The 20,844-nt window shown below is 44.8% G+C and overlaps 1 protein-coding gene across 1 annotated transcript in view; it reads left to right on the top strand.

The window, feature by feature from the left end:
• Positions 1-20,844, top strand: part of SEMA3D (semaphorin 3D) — a 174,388-nt gene that overhangs the window by 88,507 nt on the left and 65,037 nt on the right. Inside the window, exons 7-8 of the mRNA XM_083738746.1 lie at positions 6,208-6,336; positions 13,585-13,727. Coding sequence (XP_083594872.1) covers positions 6,208-6,336; positions 13,585-13,727 — 272 coding nt within the window. The remainder of the gene's footprint in view (positions 1-6,207; positions 6,337-13,584; positions 13,728-20,844) is intronic.

Raw genomic sequence — 20,844 nt, 5'->3', positions numbered from 1 at the left:
TCATTTCCCCCTCCAGAGCAGTCTCCATGAAAACCCGCTCTTCAAAGCTGAACTGGAGCAACCAGCAATCCAAGGAAAATCAGAATTGCCATTTGTCGCGCTCCAGCTTTAAAGAGAGGGTTTTCATAGGAAAAGCTCCAGGGCAAAAAAGAATGAAAGAAAATAAAAATTACTCGGAGCTTCAAATCATGGACCTGTGCCTGGAAGCGAGCAAAGGTAAAGTGTGGACAAGCCCTAAGGGACACACATTCACTTGCAGAAAGACCTGTTTCTTACTAGGGCTGAGTGAAAACAACTCCCCCAAATTCTCTACTCTATTTGTATGTGGCACAATTAGAGTGGGTGGGAATTTGTCAAATAGATTGGGGGGCTGATACTTTCTTCCTCTGAGGTATTTTGGCTCCCTCAATGTAGAATGAAACCCTTTTTAGCTCATATTGTGGAATGAAGGATTTAGTCAGAAAATCGTTTTTTCTGAGAAATTTCAGCACAACCCTGTGTACAAAAATGGCTGCTAACCTAGCCCCACTTACCTGGAAGTAATGAAGTCACTGAAAGGAATAGGGCCTACTTCTGAGTAGACATGATTAAGCTTGAACTGTAAGACACGGCATGAATGTGCAATATCACCCGGTCTTCTTCTTGCCTTTGAATCGTAGCTTTGAGTAGAGTCAGATACTCGTTGTCATGCACTGGAAGACTAATTCCTCTGTTTCTGCATGTACTTTGGCTATCTTTGTCACAGTTATTGTTTCTGAGCACCTCCACATTTTCATTACTTGTCCATCAAGTTGTATGCCTTACAGAAGATAAGAGAGATCCACCCTGGCATTCTTACTTGTGCCAAAAGAGAAGTTTCTTTGAAGGATTGGTCACAGTGTATTTATAAAAAGAATATGACTAATGCTCACCCTTTATTCTCGGATAACGAGATTGATGATTCCTATTGCCTGACCCTCCTGAGGTCCCAGACTTCCATTATTAAAAAACAGCAACAATAGGACTTGTCTGTCTTGGAATGTTTTACCTCTTTTAAATGACCCTTAAGCATTCTTTAAAGACAGCTTGGAAAATTCCCCTAGTCTCCCTTTTCTTTGATACAAAGGCAATGATTTATTATAGAATTAAGAAATGTTCTAAGAAACATTGCTGCACCTTTGAAATGTCACAAGGAGAGGATGCAGCAATAGCTGAGTTGGTGGAAGCATAATATATCTAACAATGAATCTGTTCTACGAACAGAGTCCACTTTTAGGATGTGTCCAAGTCTCCAGAGCTCAAATTGCAAACCCTGTGGCCAGAGACTCCAGGGAGACGGGTTTTTAAGGACACCTACCAACCAAGACAAGATTTAAGCGAAGGGAGGTGGAGCCAGATGGAAACTGGCAGTTTAGGGAACTGAACCAACTATATCATGCTCCCCATGAGCCTTACCCTGGGATTGCCTTCCTATATCAGTACAAATCTACATCTGAGTTACAGCAGGGAAGGGATTCAAACAAAACATGAAAAATAGGCAGGAGGAATGCACAACAACCTGGTCAAAGGCAACCATTAATGCAGATATTTTACAGGTGAGAATCACTGCTGTTGAGAGAGGAACCATTTCCCCAAAGGCAGCCAAGAGATAATAATAATTATAATAATGATAAACAGTCTTAATGAACAAGTTGCGCCAGCACTCTTAAACATAAAGTTTCATTTTAGAGCAGGGAAACATCGAGGCTCAGAGATATGCAACTTGTCTATTGATCAGTCAATTAAAAATAGGCATGAGAACATAAGAGCCCTGTTGAATCAGGTCAAGGGCGCATCATCCCTAGCATCCGGTTCGCATAGGACCCTACCAGATGCCTATGGGAAGACCGCAAGCAGAACTTGAGGGCAACAGCTTTCTTCCTCATTGGAATTCCTGGTACTGTGGTCTTTTTTTGTTACTGGATAATTGAGATCCAGAAATCCTGTATGATCTTCTGTCCACCTTCTGCCCACAGCCGTGGTGAGGCTTTAGCCCCCTTCAGGTCAGATGAGAATTGTGGTGTAACATCTGCTCCTTCTCCCTTGATTGGCAGGTGATCTGAGCACTTTGGGGTTGGCCAGGGAAACTGACAGCTTTCAGTTCAAGCTTCCGCTCAGGAGCAATTGAAAATCCACTGCTTCTGTACCACCAGCAAAGGGTGGAAGACAGTGCTCATTCTGTGCCAGGATTTGGGTACAGAATCATCATATCCTAGGCCAGGCCAGCTGAAATCAAAAGCTCTCTGCATGGCAACAGTTTTATTATTGTGCAGTGGCTCATGGTGTGGTTTGCTCCGCTTTCTCCACATCACCACAAACATTTGGAAAGGCAGGCTCTCAAGCTTTAGATGGAATTGGTACAGCAGCTTTCTGCCACCACTTAGACTTGGAGCAACTTAAAGCAGACTCCAATGTGGCAGTGCCAAAGAGCAAAGGCAGCCTTTAATCTCCAGCTCTTTCTATGTGGGAAAGCTTACCACAGGAGTGGCAAGAACAAGATAGGCTCCTTGGCAAATACATTGTTTGAAGGAAGAGCCCAGGATGAATGGGCTGGTTCCTGTGTTTGTTGTCTTCATTCATCATGCCCGCTCTTCTGAGGCACACACATGGATACAGCTTGCAGGGGCCAGATGCAAAGGGGAAGAGGGGTGGATTGTTATAGGAAAGGATCCCTACCCTTTATGAAGATTTGAAGGATAGAGAACACAGGGAGATAGTCAGCAATGTGTCCCCTTCTTAGAGACTTCGTGGAAGAAGATGGAATCCCAAGGAACAGTGGCTGTATCAACAGAAATGTAGTGTCCCAATCAAGGGAAGTAATATTCTGCCTTGGTCAGACCACATCTCTTCTGGGCACCACAAGGATGTTGACAAGGTGGAACATGTGCAAAGGAGGGCAGCCAACATGACCAAGGATCTGGAAACTAAGCCTTATGAGGAATGATTGGGAGTGTGTAGCCTGGAAGAGAGGAGACCAGAGCCGTCTTTCACAGAGGGCTTAGTGGTGCGTTGTGCCAGGGCGCCGGCCTCTTGGGGCGCCCCAGCGAGTGGGGGAGCTGCACGGCTTTGCTGGTGGCCTCCCCTTTTCCTGCATGCCCACCAGCTGCACCCCATCAACCATATGGCTGGCAGGCGTGCAACTTGCTTCCCAAGCCTCCATGGGAGGAGAGCGATCCCTGCAGAGGCTTAGGATGGAAGCTGCGCCCCGCCAACTATATGGCTGGCAGTGGGCAGCTTGCCCCCCCCACTATCCATGGTAATTTGGGGGTGCTGGGTGGATTTTTGCACCCCAGCGCCGCATCTGCTAAAGACAGCGCTGGAGGAGACTGAGAGGAGATATGATAGGCATCTTCAAATATCTCAAGGGCTGTCACGTGGAAGAGGGAGTAAGCTTGTTGCTCTGTAGGGTAGGACTCAAACCAATGGCTTCAAGTTACAAGAGATTCCAGCAAACATCAGGAAGAACTTTCTGACAGTAAGAGCTGTTTGACAGTGGAACAGATTCTCTTGGGAGGTTGTGGACTCTCCTTCCTTGGAGGTTTATAAGCAAAGGTTGGATGGCCATCTGTCATGGATGCTTTAGCTGAGATTCCAGCATTGCACGGGATTGGAGTCCCAGCTCTACAAGTCTATGATTCTATGACAAACTGTATCTCCCCAAATTCCATTTTCTATACCAGTGTTTCCCAACCTTGGGACTCCAGCTGTTTTTGAACTACAATTCCCATCATCCCTGACCACTGGTCTTGCTAGCTAGGGATGATGGGAGTTGTAGTCCAAAAACAGCTGGAGGCCCAAGGTTGGGAAACACTGTTCTATACAACTATTAATGGTACCTTCGGGGGGGTTTTCCGATGAACATGGTGGATGTGACAGCAGGACTGTAGAAATGGCTTCCAACTGTTGTTGCTTGTATATGTTTCTCTGTGAAATCTGAAGCTAGAGAGGGTCTTCTTCCTGCTCCCTACACACACACACACACACAGAGAGAGAGAGAGAGAGAGAGAGAGAGAGAGAGAGTGTTTTCTCTCTTAATGAATCTCTTTGGACTCTTGGAGTGCCCTCAGCTGTTTTATCTGAGACCAAACTCCTGCAGTCACTTCAGATGCCCTTTAGGGGAAGTTTGGCAGCAATGGCACCTGGGAATCGTTTGGAAGAATCAAATGGAGAAAATCTGATGTGTGAGCCAATGTTTGAAAGGGAAGGACACTGTAATGGTGCAAAATGGAAATAAATCTGGAAATGACTTAAATGAACATTATCCCTTTTTTGGAAACCCGCTTGACAAAGTGCACCCAAAGAACTTAACTGATGCACACAAGCACATCCCTTCTGACATATGCCACTGTTATTTCACTGTTTCATGTTCTCTGTCTTCTAACAATCCACAATCTCCATGCTCTTCATAGGAGCTAACAGGCATGCAGGAGATGAAAGAACAAGCCAAGTGCTGAAAGGTCCTTGTCACCAGAGGTTAAAGCAAGATGGGCTGTTTCTTTTAACCCTTTTATCAGTCACTGAGCATGTCTGTCAGTTAGCAGACATTAATTACACCATTCATTCTTCATTACAACTCCTACCTTTCAGAATGTGTTGTGATCACTGCACAAAAAAGGACTTGTGTCATCTGAAAATGGGGAAATTAAAAAAAAACACACTCTTCTGTTTGTTAATAATAATAATAATAATAATAATAATAAGCAGACTGTATACACATAAAGCATACTTTGTTTTATCAAATTTCTATAGACACCATTAGATGTAATACTAAAACCATGACTGATGCTGAAAACAGCCTCTGGTGATCTCCCCCCCCCCTTCCTTTCTATACTATTTGGAAGAGTTTGCCTTGTGCTCTGACATTCTGCATTCTTCCTCCCCTCTCCATATCATTGGCTGCCAGTCGCAGAGAAGGGTACAGGACTGGATACGTTTTGCAAAATGTTGCATGGGGGCGGGGAGATAAAATGCACAGCTAGTGCTTTGTATGTCAGCCACATGTTTACAATCACATCTGGTTTGGCCCTAAATCAAGGATTTAGACATTTTCACATTGCTTTTTTTAAAAAGTGTTTTGAAGTTGTTCTTTCAGCCATTATAGATGGTGCGTACGGAAGTTGGTAAGCTCAGGTGTCCACAGATGTCAAACGGTGTTGGAATAATTTGAAAACAATGAGGTCAAATGGATATAGAAAAATAAGCAGAGACAGAGGATTTGCTTGGTAGGAATACTGCATGCAAATCATGTTTTGGATAGTGTAACAAGCTCACAGCTCTTGAACGGAGGGCTGTCTGTCTTCCTGTCACTTGATGCAACAATTTAAAAGCTCACAAGTCTTCTGCTTTAAAGTGCTGCTCCTGGTTTTCAGTATCAGCTGATGCAAGTGAATTTGTAGATGGATTCGGAATGCTGTCTGAACAGAACCTCTGGATACGGAAATGGCATCGTTCCCTCAATGTCTGATTTGCCCTTGATTTCCCCCAGATGCTGTTGGACTACAACTCCCATCATCCCTGAGCTCTGGCCTTGCTAGCTAGGGGTGATGGGAGTTGTAGTTCAACAACATCTGGGGACCCACAGGTTGAGAAAGGCTGGAACAAAACAGCACCACACACGTGAACAAAGCACCCACAGGTTAAGTGGAGCCCTGAGATTTGCAAAAGCATGTAAATCTTACATGCTTCTGCAAATCTTTTTTTAAAAAGTCTATTAAGTGGGAGAAACTCCCGAAACATCCCAATAGTGTGATCCGAGTGTGCCTAGCTGCCACAGAGTGCAGAATAAGCTGGGTTTTGGAGAGCTGTGGGGCGCAAAGCAGACTGGAATGGAGAAGGGATGTGACTGGCGGAATGGCACACTGCTACATTTTGTTGCAGCTCCCACTTGCTACTCTGAATTTCAGATTCAAGGGACCTACAATGGGAGGCCATCCCCTCCTCTCTCCAACTGTGAGCATTTGGCTGCCCACTGGAATGCTGGAGTAACTGAGCAATCTAGGCAGGTTGTGTTTTTTTAAAAATGAAAGTGAAGTTTTTGGCTCCCGGGAAGAGAAAAAACAACAACATTTGCAATGGTTCTGAGATCACAGGCCTACATGCCTCTTTTGAGATTGTCTACAAAATAAGAGCAACCACTGTCTGCATGCCTTAATCCTAAATAATGTGTTTCTGTTTGTTTTCCATTTGTAGATGAATATCTGTATTCTGGAACGGCCTCTGACTTCCTTGGCAAAGACACTGCTTTAACACGTTCTTTGGGTTCGTCACAAGACCACCATTACATCCGGACTGATATTTCAGAACATTACTGGCTCAGTGGTAAGAGAACTAAGCAAGTGTCACTAGGGAACGCGCAGCCCAGAAACCTGTTTTACTGCACAGTCTAGTTGTCCTCTATACAACTGCAGACGCAGACATTCTGATGTATTTCCTTCTGTTGCATTCAAGGCCTCAACCCAACCCTCTGCAGGTGCTCTGATGAACACCGGGAACTTCTGTACAGGGCAGTTCCATGTTTGGAATAGATATGTGCATATGCGTAACTGTTTGTGCCACTGCAGCCAACAAATTACCATTGAAATTTACATCTCTAAAGGTAAAGGTAAAGGGACCCCTGACCATTAGGTCCAGTCGCAGATGACTCTGGGGTTGCGACACTCAACCTGCTTTATTGGCCGAGGGAGCCAGCATACAGCTTCTGGGTCATGTGGCCAGCATGACTAAGCCGCTTCCGGCAAACCAGAGCAGCGCACGGAAACGCCGTTTACCTTCCCGCCAAAGTGGTACCTATTTATCTACTTGCACTTTGATGTGCTTTTGAACTGCTAGGTTGGCAGGAGCAGGGACCAAGCAACGGGAGCTCACCCCGTCATTGCGGGGATTCGAACCGCTGACCTTCCGATCGGCAAGTCCTAGGCTCTGTGGTTTAACCCACAGCTGTAGCTCTGCAGAAATATCAAGAAGCCATAAAATCCTGGCCTAGAAGAGCAGCTTGGAATGCAAAGCCCACACTTCATTAGGTATCCTTGATCTAAGACAGATTTGATGCTCATTGGCAGAGTAGCCCTGGCATCTCCAGTTAGGGCTGGGAATATTCCCTTCCTGCAACCCTGGAGAACTGTTGTTAGTCACTGGTTACACAATTGCTGAGCAACATGGAGCGATGGTCTGCCCCAAAATAAGGCAGCTTCCTATGTTCCAGTTTTGCCTAGGCAGGCAGGCACCCTAGGAAAACAGAATGTGCATCAAAGTTAGACATGTGTTTTCTAATCTGGAGTTTTCCAAATAAACCTGGCTGCAGGTACAATCACAAAGGCTTCCAGATGGGGGCTCCACACCAGCAGGCGCGGCTTGGCTGTACTTCTCTGTTCTTACACCCAATTTTCCATTCTGGGTATGCATGCAGATGTTTTATACCCGCACATCTAATTGAAACGCAAACAAGCAAACGAAAACAGAAACTGTGCAAGAGCGAACACTACCAGCCTCAATTATCATGCCTCACAATGGGCGAGATGGAAGCTTGTCTTGTTGTTTTGGGTGGGGTGTTGCAATTTCAATTTGCATATATATATTTTTTAAAAAAATGTTAATCCTGAAGTCTTTAGGAAAAGTGATATTTATTTGCCTTGCGTGTATAAGGCTTCTACAGAAATGACAACGAGGTTCTTGGCAAGATCTGTGAAGTAGTAGCAGCAGTAGCATTTTTGTCATTAACGTATGTAATGGAGGAGAGCAAGAATGTTGCTCCCTTCTCCCTTCTCCCTTTCCTGCAGGAGCCCAGCAGGGCTTTGGTTAAAGTGGTTGATCTGGCTTCACTTTTTACTGGCACTACCCACCCAATTTAGGAATGCAGCCTTCATATATGTCTTTTAAACAGTTAATTTTAGATCAAAACCAGTTATCTGTATCTCTCTGAAACACTGAGGTTGAAATCCAATCTCCTTAGATAGGAACATCTCTCTTTTGGACCATAAAGGTACATTTCATGCCTGCAAAAAGCAGTTTAAATACCACTAAGGGGAACATTAAAAGAGCTTCCTAAATGGAAGTACTTCTTTTCCTTTCCTAATAAGATAATTTTTAAACACTAGTGAACGCTTTTAAAAATCACCACATGCACACACACACACACACACACACACACACATATACACACACTCTCGAGCAATACCCCAAACCACAGACACAGATTTAAAGACACATTTTATACACAGTCCGTCAACCGGATATTTAAATGTGTTTCTTTTGGCCATTAATTGTCTCTTCCATGGAGGACCTGGCTTCCCATAATTCACGGTTACTGTGCGGTTGTGATGGATGACTTGCAAAGCAAAGATCTCCTGACCAAAAGAACATGGTGACTTCCCAGCAATGCACAGAACGGCCATTGTATGCCTTGCAGCCTTCAGCAAGACAATGCCCTGCTTTTTTAATTCTCACTCTCTGGCAACCTTCATTGTATTTCTCTGCACTGATCCTGTATCCTATGCCCTCCTTAATGGCAAGATATGAAGCCACCCCTGGAGGTGTCCCATCTTTTTGTCACTGAGCTCTTTTCTTGCACAAATCTGATAGAAATCAACGGAAGTGGCTCTGAGTGGGGAAGCCCCCCGCCATAGCAGACCCCTGGTGGCTGTGCTGCTGACCTAAGTAGTCAGAAGGTAATGGTAGGAATAGCCTCCCTGAAAGGTCACAGTGATACTTGCCTGAGAAATAGCTCCATGCAAGCAAGTGAAGAGAAATGGGAATTGGGAGCAGCTTTGGAGCTTTTGGAGAAAGGTAGCAGAAAAGAGAACTGAAGTCGAGACTATCTGTATGTCTGCCCTGGAGTGAAGAAAGAATCAGGGAAGAGGTTAAGGACAACCTTTGAGGACACAGGGAAGCATCATAGCAACAACTAGATGGAGCAGCTGAAACAATGTCCCTTCCCCAGCCTCCCTCTCTTTCACGGTGGTGCCGGAGTGAGCCTCTTGGGCTTGCTGATCAGAAGGTCAGCGGTTCGAATCCCTGTAATGGAGTGAGCTCCCATCGCTCTGTCCCAGCTCTTGCCAACCTAACAGTTCAAAAGTATGCCAGTGCAAGTAGATAAATAGATACTGCTGTGGAGGGAAGGTAAATGGCATTTCCGTGCACCCTGGTTTCCGTCACAGTGTACCGTTGCACCAGAAATGGTTTAGTCCTGCTGGCCACATGACTCGGAAAGCTGTCTGCAGGCAAACACTGGCTCCCTCAGCCTGAAAGCGAGTTGAGTGCCATAACCCCAGAGTCACCTTTGACTGGACTTAACCGTCCAGGGGTCCTTTATCTTTTTGCCTTTACTGTGGCAGGCGCACAGTCTAAAGAAGATATAGTTGTGACACAGATGTGATTGCAAAGCTGCTCCCCTTGACTGCCTCTTGGGTCACACCAAGACCATGGAGAGGGGGACGTCACTTCAGAAGTCCCTTCGGAGGGGAAGCACTAGCAGGGGAACTGTTACATCGTGTAATACATATTTCTCATTGGCTGTTGGGAATACGGAGATGTTTCCTGGCTTCACCATTTAGTATTTTTGAACATGGACCTTTAGGGAGCAGGTGCTTTCATCCAGTGTTGCTTTGCTGCTTGTTGCTTATGGTTTCGGCACAGGAAGGCTGTATGAGAAGCCTAGCCTTGGCTCTGATAGAGTTCTCGATGCTGTTGAACTGCCTGGTTATGGGATTCTTATGGGCCACGTCTCTCTGGGTCACCCTATTGAGCTGAGGCAGACATCCATCTGTTGCAGAGATGTAGGAGCCAGCCATTGGGGAACCACACTGCAAAGGGAACCATATTAACTGGTTTCAAATGCATTTGAAAGGAACACATCGGCTTAGAGCTGGACATTGTTAGAGCTCCTTTACCCTTGACCATTGTCCCTAATGGACGGGGCTGATTGGAGTTGCATTCTGGCATCAGGCAGAAAGCACCGGGTTTCCACTCCTGGCTTGAATGCCAAAACATTCGTATGGTGCCATGAAGACTTTTCACAGAAGAAATGAGTGTTTCATTAGTATATTATAGTTCAGGCTTCCTTTCTTCAAAGCGATGATTGAGGATGGTCCATGTGGTGGCAGTGGGAATCGTATTTTATCCCTCATAACAACCCAGTGAGGTAGGTTAGACAAAGGAATAGGATCTCATCCAAGGATCTTACCCATTGAACTTCACAGCTGAGTCGAATTACATTTTCTTACTTACTTTATCAAACCTTTATTAGGCATTATGGAAATAAAACCTTAAAAGAGAAAATAACATATAAAAGCCTTGAAATATATATAAAAAGGCAGCAGTTTGCTAAATGCATATATATATATATACATATAGAGTCAGTGGTTTTCCTTGTTATCCTGTTCCTTGGAGGACTGCTACCAAAAACTCGGCTACCCCCGCCGTTACCCTTTGGTCAACGTCGGATAGGTAGAAACCCACACATTCACCTTGCTGCGGTTCCAGACCACCCAAAAGAGGGGACAGCACGCGTTGACGGAGCGTACTGTACAATGGGCAATGAAGGAGAATATGCTCTACAGTGTCCGGGACATTCATAGAGCATCTGCAGAGTCTCTTGTTTCTAGGAATGTTTTGATATCTTCCCCTGACAAATGCTGAGGGAAAAACATTCAAACGGGCCAGCATAAAAGCCCTACGTTGGGCTGGGATTATTAGTTTAGTGACGTGAATTACATTTTCTCTTTGAAAGGATTTTAAATTTGAACTCAGGTCTCAGTCTCTAAGCACACTGGCCTATTCTGTTCTCTTCTGTTCTGTGTCTGTTAGTGTGTCTGAAATCTGACATAATGTCTTAAGTCGAATGCTTTTAGAATTTGTGTTATTCTGTTAAAGTTCAAGAGATTCCCAAAATTGCTTTCTCAATGTAATCATGTTTCACGCCAACAAAAAGACCACTATTAAAATTGACGTAAAGTTTGTATTTTCTGGGTGTTCTGGTGTCAAGAAATTGGCTGATGATAGTATTACAATTAAAGAAAACACAGACACATAAATATGCACACTAAAGATTAAACCACCCATTCTTGTTTTGGCCTTCAATGAAAAATGGTGCACACTTAAGTAATTGTGCAATTAGTATTAGATTGCTTATATAGGAATGAGACAGATTTCCCCCTTTTCAACTAGATTCTTTCTCTCAGCTGAATAGTTCACTTCACTGCAAGGAAAAGTCCACAGCTTAGTGGTAGAGAACAAAAACTCTCAAGTTCTGTTAACCCTCATTTCCAATTAAAAGGATCCTAAGTAACAGGCAATAGGTCAGAGACTTCTCCCAGAGCTGACCTTGCTGAGCAATGATCTGAATCAGCAGAGGGGAATTTCTTAGGGCAAGAACTTCTTGCTTATAGTGGCAGGTCTCAGAAGGTCCAGTCCTTTCCCAGGCTTTTAAAAGATGCTGAGGCCCTGTTATTTTATTTATTTAAAGGTGTTTATAAGCGGCTTACTATTTTAAAATCTCTGAACAACATAAAAGCAATAAACTTCACCAGTAAAACAAAAATGCCGCACAAACCCAGTAAAACGGTTGTATAAAAGCGCATACAAACAAAGAAAAGTTGGAATTCCAGGAAGTCAAAGCAATAAAAATGCAATGGGGGATTCTTCACCTGCTGTATTTATATTATTGTATTATTGCATTTCTGTGTTGGGGGGAGGGAGAGACAACAGCCAGGCTTACAACCCTTACCTGAGCTCTGCCTCAGATCCTTCTAGGACTTGAAAAGATGTCGTAGTCATCAGACAGGTGGCTGTGTGGGAGCAAAGTGTGCTCGAACTCACAACCCTGAGATTGAGAGTCTTGTCTGGTACAAGACATATTTTTGTGTTTGTATGGGGCTGTGGTGGAACTAAAATGGAAGACTGTGCGAGCTTCTTCGCAATAAGTGGTGCTTGCGACCTATAAAGTGTCCCCGTGCAAGATAATAAAAACACCAAGAAATTTGGAGAGCTCAGAGTCTCCACTCTCAGAGCAACCGGCCTTATTGGTCTTTGCATGATCCTATGCAAGCCTGTTCCAGGGACGCGGGTGGTGCTGTCCTAGGGTGCCTCAGCGCCTAGGACTTGCTGATCAAAAGGTCGGCGGTTCGAATCCCCACGGCGGGGTGCGCTCCCGTCGCTCGGTCCCAGTGCCTGCCAACCTAGCAGTTTGAAAGCACCCCCGGGTGCAAGTAGATATATAGGGACCGCTTACTAGCGGGAAGGTAAACGGTGTTCCATGTGCTGCACTGGCTCGCCAGATGCAGCTTGTCATGCTGGCCACGTGACCCGGAAGTGTCTGCGGACAGCGCTGGCTCCCAGCTTATAGAGTGAGATGAGCGCACAACCCTAGAGTCTGTCAAGACTGGCCCATACGGGCAGGGGTACCTTTACCTTTACCTTTATGCAAGCCTGTATACTCAGACAAAAGTCCTACTGAGTTCCATGAAACTTACTTACTCCCATGTAAGTGTGTATAACATTGCAGCCTCCCTGCTCTACTCTTACTCCTCTGAACCATTTTCTGCTGGGAGTGATACTGAGTAATGTGTTTCTCCTATTGCAGATTGCAGCAGAATTGATGTTACAGGTGGCTGCCTGTTGTGCCTCTGCATGAGTCTTTGCCTTGGCTTTGCCTCCTCCTCCTGATTTGTACAGAGATGTAGTGGAGCTTACATTAGCCCTTTCTTTAAAAGTGATGTGCATTGCCAACATTGATTCATTTTAAAAACTGTATTTAAGCATGGTCTTAGGACTCTTGCTCAAACACTTTTAAAAGGAGTGAGCTTGATGCCATGGAAAAGAAGTCAAGAATGTGTGAGGGCCCATTCACACAGACACACTGGCAGTGAGTTTAAATGCACGCCGAAAGTCATGTCCACACCATGCTCTGGATGACAAATCATATTGACATAGTATGCATGCATGCTGTTCCAGTTCATGCAAACAGGAGTGAATCTGGCCTAAATGACAAAATGCTTGCAGATGAATGATTGGTTTCCTATGGTAGCAAGCCTGGATGACTGAATGATCCTGGTGGTTAACAGTATTACAATGTTACCTTTGACTTCCATTCTTTTGTGTCATGGCTGGCATTGCATTAGAATCAGAAGTGTAAGACGAATTCTGATTGTTCAATGAGGAATTCATCTAGGACAAGTGTGGGAAAACTAGGTTCTCCCGCTGTTGCTGAACCTACAAATCCCATCAGCTCCAGCAGTCTTGGCCAATGGCCAAGGGTGATGAGAGTTTTAGTTCAGCAACGTCTGAAGGGCTTTCACCACACTTGACTTCAGAGAAAGAAGAGGTGAAGAGCACACAATCCCACCGTCCAGGGATGGAGAAAACTGTGGCATTCCAGACATTGGATGGATTCCAACTGCTCCATCAGTGCCAGCTGATGCTGGCTGATGGTCCATCAAGATCTGGAGGCCCCATTGTGGTTCAGGGTAGGAAGTCTTCCTTCTGCACCAGCTTCAGTGTCTTGTGTCATCTCATAGGAGTTAGAAAACACAGATCAATGCAGTTACAATGTTTGGTATTTTGGGTGTCTTTTAGGAGCAAAGTTTATTGGACTCTTCCCTATCCCGGACACATATAATCCAGACGATGACAAAATCTATTTCTTTTTCCGAGAAGTTTCTCAAGATAGCAGCACCTCTGACAAAACCATCCTTTCCCGAGTTGGCCGAGTCTGTAAGGTGAGCAATGAGAATATATGCAAAGCTAACTCTCTAGTTTTGTTTCCTCGATAAATATTAATTGCCCAAGGGAGGAAATAACTTTCCTCAAAGTACTGTCTAGGCTACCTACAATAATATGGATTACTAATGGAGTCTCACATTCTCTCAACTGGTCCTGCACTGTTGGTTTGATAAGCCAGCTGTGAGTTTGGAATTCTTATATTTTCACAGTTGATAATGAAGTTAAATAGTAGCCAGTTTAATTACCTGCCTCTGAATAGTGAGACTCTCATTGTACATTCACAAATCACCGCTAACCCAAACAAACTAATCCACTCCTGTTTTTTTAGTTCTCCAGTATGTATTCGCTATTGCTTTCCCCCCATAGCATTTGGTCTGTGTTCTTTCACCCATTCATCACCTTCTGCTCCAGTATATTATTTCCCAGAATTCAAAGGGCTGTGTGGGTCTGCCCTTATATTTTCCTTGCCTGAAACAACCTGACCTGCAGCTTTGTGGTACTCTCACACTTTCTGGTTCCATCCACGTTATTTATTATGGCTAGAATCCCAAGAACGGGGCTCTGGGCTTGTGTTTCTCAAGCAGCAAACCACTGCCACCATCACATGAGAAACCAGTTTTGAAACTGGAGGGAATTTCCAAAGGAGATAGCATTGCGGGGAGGGTCAGCTGTTTAAAAACCTGGGTATGTTCAAGCTTTTGGGTGTGCCTGAAATAGCACTTTGAATCCCAGCCAATATTTATACACTGTATGCTCTGCCCGAAGGGACCCAAGCCAAGGTATGAGGTTTAATGCACAACAGGTATCCCGGAATAAAAGAACTGCAAAACGCAAATATGACCAAGCACTGTAAAATCAGTTTAAAGTCAACAGTCAATGACAACAGTAGTCAATCAATAACCATCCCAGGTAGAAATCTCAGCAGCCATCAATGAAATACCATTTTGACCACTAATTAAAACATTTTTTAAAAAGGAGAAAGCTTGCTTGCAGACCAAGGAAGTCATCAGTTGGATGCCCTTTGTGAACGTGTTTCACAGTACCTTGCCAGGGCAGTGTTCCACACTGGTTGCCATGGCAAATAAAGAGTTGTTCTTTCATCATTGTCTTGCTCCTTCCCCTCTCAACTCCTTGGAATAAACATGTTGCTAAAGGAAACACAGGCCAAACATAGATAAATAAAGCAAGGAGAAAGGTGACAGCATAACAGTCCTATAACTTCCATTGCTTTTCTCAGGAAAGAGCTTCCAGGATTGTCACCAGCCAAGTCCACTCACACAAGCCTTGAGCTCCTGCATTCCCTCCTCTAGTGCCTCAGGGTGACCAAGAGGACACCAGAAACTCCCACTGATAATTAACCATAGTTTATTATGTCATCCAGAACATAAGCTGACTGTTCATAAATGGTGGTGAGGTTCAGTTAACCATCGTTAACCACCATTTGTCAAGTTTTGAACAACACAAGAAGTTGTGGTTCATCTGAAGTCAAAACGAAAGCACCCAGCCTCATCGTGGGGATGTTGGGGATGTTAGAGAGGAAGGGAAATTGTACTGGCACAAGGCTGGCAAAGGCTCAGTCTCATAATCCAAAATGATGGGTTTTCTTTGTGTCCAAACCAGCCCAGATACTGTCCGAACAGCTCAACTTAAGGTCAGCAATTTCATCGGATGAATTTTTTCTCCCTGCGGCAGGTGAAAGTTTAACTGGTACCTCCTTCCTTCTATGAAAGAGCAGTGATGGGAAACGCTTCGCCAATTCCATGTCTGTCTTTGTGACCTTTTAAAAATGCAGGATCTCTGCCAGAAATAAGGGGGTGGGTACCTTAGTGGTATTTTTATGAAGATAAAGCAAGATAAGGATTGTACAGAATTTGTCACATGGATTTTAATAACATATTCAAATTCGTGCCAGAATCTGACTGCTGAGACTGGGCATCTAGTTCAAGCCTTTACTCAGGCTAAAGAAGCTCAAGATATGGGGAAGAGATTGACTGTAGACTCTCCAGAGTGGGAAACATTTTTCATCCCAGGGGGAAACATCTGTCTGTGGAAAACCTTGGGAGGGGGCACCTGCAAGTGGTGGGCATGCTATAGGAAATCAGAGTTTGGCAATGGATGTGATTCTTACAGTTTGTACAGTAGGCTACATTCTTGCCATGGAAAGGTTAGCAGTTTCTGCCCTCTGACAAACACATGGTCCCTCCATTCGAGCCATGAGGAGGCATTGCCGCTGTTTAATTATACATTCTAGTCAGGTGAGGGCACTTGAGGTGGGTGTTGATCAGAACCAGTGAGAAGCATGGCCCAGGAGAAGAAGGCGTAGCCTGGGGAGCATCCCAAGAGCCTGAGAGAAAGGCCAAAGGATTGTCACCTACCCCTGAGGCACAGTCCAGCGCTGGACTGGTTAGGCTTTTGATCTGACTCAAGGAATGGCAGGCCCTGGGGTCTTTATAGTGTATGATTTCTGTCCAACTCTCCCAAGGAACAGTTGTGGTCCTGGATGGCTGCAGAAACTCCATCACCACCAACATCACTAAGACACGCCCCCCCCCCCGACGTATCTGCCCTAGAATGAACTCCTGAAAGAGGTTCTGGGTATAATTACATACAGTGTGAGTCCTGAAAAGACCCCCAAAAGAGTAGAGAGAAAAGGATGGGGTGTCACACAACGAACTGCTTCTCTATCAAATAAAAATGGGGGAAAAAATCCCTGCCCATAAGAAGCCACAACTGGACCCCTTCTCTCTGACATCCAGTTTCTTATGTAGAGCAACCACATTTCTCATGGTCTGCGTGGCTGAGCATTCAGTCACGTGGTCCTTTGCCTGCTTTCTGAAGTGGCGCAGTTGAGACCCAGGTCTGCAACATCTGTGAGAACCAGGGCAAAGGACAGAGTGCTGGCTAACGAGTGTGTGTTGCTGAGCAGCTTGTTTGCTTTTAAACTGCTGTGGGAAGAGCCAGATCTCCAGGGCTGAGTACTGCAGATGGGCCAAGGTTCCCTCCCAGGCAACCTCAAAGGACCAAGTAGCAGAGGATGGGAGAGATCTCTGCATGAACGTCTAGAGAACTGTTGCCAGTCAGAGTAGATAATGCTAGGATAGGTGGACCAGGATAGGCTTGACCAGTGCTTTTTTTCTTAAAAAATGTTTAGAGGTGCTCTCATTTTCCTACTCATATTGAAATATTGCCCCTCAATGAGGCCAAACTTAGATTCACAAAATGTTTAGGGATCCCTCCAGAAAAACGCACTGGGTTTGACTCTGCATAAGGCAGCTTTATTGCAAAGTTCTTTATTGCCCCCCTCCCCCGTTCAAAAAATTAAGAAGGGGTCCTCTCTGGATGTTTTCTGGATTTTTTTTTAACCAAATCTGGGGATGGTTGGAATGAATTTATTTCTGGTGTGTGTCGCACACTGTACAGCTGCAGTCACTCTGCTCCTTTAGACCCTGTCACTCTTAGCTTGAGAGTGAGGCCTGCCTGCCTTGAACCTCTCTAGCCGAACGGATTGGGGGATGATTTGCAGTTGTGTGGGGGGAAGGCAGCTCCCTGGTCTGAGAATGGACAGAGCTGAGCACAACCATTGAGGGGAAAGGGTTAAATGGCTTAACCAAGTTGACATCAGGGCTTTACGGATGCTGTCCCTCTGGGTCAAACATCTGTCAACGTTTTCATCATACCCAGTGATTAGAGGATTCAGATGTCCTGTAGTATTGCGTGGGTTTCTTTCAGCATTTCTAATTTTGAGAAAATTATTTTTTAATTTGTATTATTTTGACTCATGCTTCTTTCTTTTCTTTTTGAAAAAGAACCATCAAACCGCCCCCGCCCCCCTGATTTTGGTTGCATCATTTTTCATTCTGCATATCACCTAGGGGATAGTGTTATAAATTGCGAGGAAGTTCTTTCAACGTCCACGGTCGGACTGAAATGCATAATTTGTCATGACAAGTGGCATTTCTGATATTTTGCTTTTCTTTTCTTAAAGACGTTATCAGCCGCTTATCTGCAGTAGCTGGCATTTCTTCGTCTGCTTGGGGGGGAAACTAGAATGTTCCCACTAATATCAAATGAAGTGCAGCCAATGCCTTGGCTTTGTTTTGTGTTTTCCCCTCCCGGTAGGATTAGGTGTAGAAAATACAAAACAAGTTTAACTGGCAATAGAGAGCTGGTGCCATAACCTGTGAACGGTGTTTGCACATTTAAATAAGGGTAGGTGACTCATGGAATTGTAGAATCACAGAACCGTAGAGTTGACGGGGACCCTGAGGATCATCTAAGTCCAAGCTTCTCCTATTTCTTGCCACTTTCTGCCCATTTCCCCAGGCCAGGAAGGATGGAGTTTGGAAGTGGAGCTGTTGCTTCAGACTGACAGCTGCTTATCAAGTAGCTGTCAACTTTGATTCATAGGGGAAGAGCTCAGTCTACTTCTCTTGGATCACATGGAAATGTCAGTGGAGAGCCAGCACTGCTCACTCTTTTAGTCATTCTACACATGAGGAACCCTGTTTAAAATCAGTTGCCAAGCAGGGCTTTACTAAATTCCAAATAGATTGGGTCTATTGCTTTGCTTGCTTTTGTCTGCAGAAATGACTATTGCACATACAGTGGTACATACGCTTCGGGTTACAGACTCCGCTAACCCAGAAATAGTACCTCAGGTTAAGAACTTTGCTTCAGGATGAGGACAGAAATCGTGCTCTGGCAGCGCGGCAGCAGCGGGAGGCCCCATTAGCTAAAGTGGTGCTTCAGGTTAAGAACAGTTTCAGGTTAAGAACGGACCTCCAGAACGAATTAAGTACGTAACCAGAGGTACCACTGTATTAATATTGTGCAGTCTGAAGTACAGTTGGATGCATGAAAACTGACTCCTTTTTGGAAATGAAACATTATTAAGGCCCATGCGTTTAATTAAAACTTTACTTTAAGAACTGTCTTCAAAACAAAATGAAAACATCAAATGATACATCCAAACAATTCTATAAGACACGTGCCAGTCCAAGGCATAGACTCAGCATCTTACAAAATATGAAATAATTTCAACAGACCTGGAAGCAGAGGTCTGTCTCTCCCCGCAGCCCTGCATTCCAGCTTGCATCCTGCCTGAGGCTGTTTACCTAGACAGCTATTTACACATCCTTACTTTCACAGAGCCTGGGAATAAGGAAAACAAGGCAATTCCCTTCAAAATGGCGAATTTGCAATTCAGTATCTCTCTTGTGATCTAAGGTTAAACACTCATGTGTTAGCTAGCAGAAAACAATGGCAGTTAATTATCACCTCAGCTAGAGCTCAGAAACCCTTAGAATACTGCAGTGGAATTTCTCCAGAGTTAGCAGTACAGTGGTACCTCGGGTTAAGAACTTAATTCATTCCAGAGGTCCGTTCTTAAACTGAAACAGTTCTTAACCTGAGGCGCGTTTTCGCTAATGGGGCCTCCTGCTGTTACTGCGCTGCTGGCGTGTGATTTCTGTTCTTATCCTGGGGCAAAGTTCTTAACCTGGAGCAACCACTTCCTGGTTAGCAGAGTTTGTAACCTGAAGCATCTGTAACCCGAGTAATACATATTTAGGCATTTTCCATTTATGTGTCAATTAAACAATTATACTTCACATCAACTGTCTTCTCAAATAATCCTGACATGAAACATGATCCCATAGCATTCATGGCAAAGTCACATCCTACGAGATATTGATATTGTTAAGGGTATTGTAATGGTTATAAGGGGTTACTTGTGCGTAAGTTGCCGTTATTTTCGGCTAGATTGCCTGGCTAACCATGCCTCGGCTGACAGCCCCCTCACTCCGTGGCCGTTCAGTCGCTTGCAGAATCCGTCAGTGGGTGTTTCTTGAACCTCTTCCAGCATAGAAGTTGTTTGACGCCAAGTCTCCGCCTACTCTCCCTGCTCGGGACTCTTCTGCGCAAGGAAGGAGTGGGCAGAGGTGTGCCCGTGCTCTCTCCACTAGTCTCGGGCGAAGAGTCTTGGAGACCTCTCTCCAAATCCTCCATCTCCCTCCCTTCTCTACTGGTGTTGCGCTGAATTCCTTCCCCCCTGCTGATCCCCTCTCCTGCATCGCTCGGGAGCCTTGCCTCCACCTCTCGCTCCGATTTCAGTTCCCTGACAGGTATATTGATACCCTTGTTGGCATCAATGAAAGACCTTCCAGTATTGTCGTGCACCATGCAATTATTCAAATAAAGCATCATTTCAAAATGGCAGGGTTTAAAGCGCTACTTGGTGATCGGTTCTCAGAACTTCACTGTGATGCATTTCAAGGAAAAGGATCACATGCATTCTCGGTTAGACTTTAGTACTGTTTGGGAGCGGGTAGCTAAGCACATAGGTGCACCCCATTTCCCCCCTTAATTGGAGCTTAGTTAAAAACACAAAGACCCAAACCTAATCCCCTCTCCCCTGAGGTGCACTTCACAGACCATGAATGTAACATTGCAGCCCATCACTGCATTTCTAACAGTCCTGGCCCTGATGATTAGAACACACACATGAGAACATTTTGCTTTGCCTTCCTTAGGCTATTATACTGGTACCTTCTAGCTGGGGGTATGTTTGTGATTTAACCTGGCCCATTTTGCTAGCCACATTTTCCCTTCAATATCATTAAACATAATGGTTGTTGTTGTTGTTTAGTCATTTAGTCGTCTCCAACTATTCATGACCCCATGGACCAGAGCACACCAGGTCCTCCTGTCTTCCACTGCCTCCCACAGTTTGGTCAAACTCATGCTGGTAGCTTCGAGAACACTGTCCAACCATCTCATCCTCTGTCATCCCCTTCTCCTTGTGCCCTCCCTCTTTCCCAACATCAAGGTCTTTTCCAGGGACTCTTCTCTTCTCATGAGGTGGCCTAAGTATTGGAGCCTCAGCTTCAGGATCTGTCCTTCCAGTGAGCACTCAGGGCTGATTTCCTTCAGAATGGAGAGATTTGATCTTCTTGCAGTCCATGGGACTCTCAAGAGTCTCCTCCAGTACCATAATTCAAAAGCATCAATTCTTCGGCAATCAGCCTTCTTTATGGTCCAGCTTTCACTTCCATACATCACTACTGGGATAACATAATGGTAGCAATATATTAATTTTCAACACCACTGCTCCAA

This window comes from Podarcis gaigeae, assembly GCF_964106915.1.
Source record: "Podarcis gaigeae genome assembly, chromosome: 5".
Taxonomy (NCBI): Eukaryota; Metazoa; Chordata; class Lepidosauria; order Squamata; family Lacertidae; genus Podarcis; species Podarcis gaigeae.
Note: the sequence above shows the minus strand (reverse complement) of the source record. Positions and strands in the feature narration are given on the sequence as shown.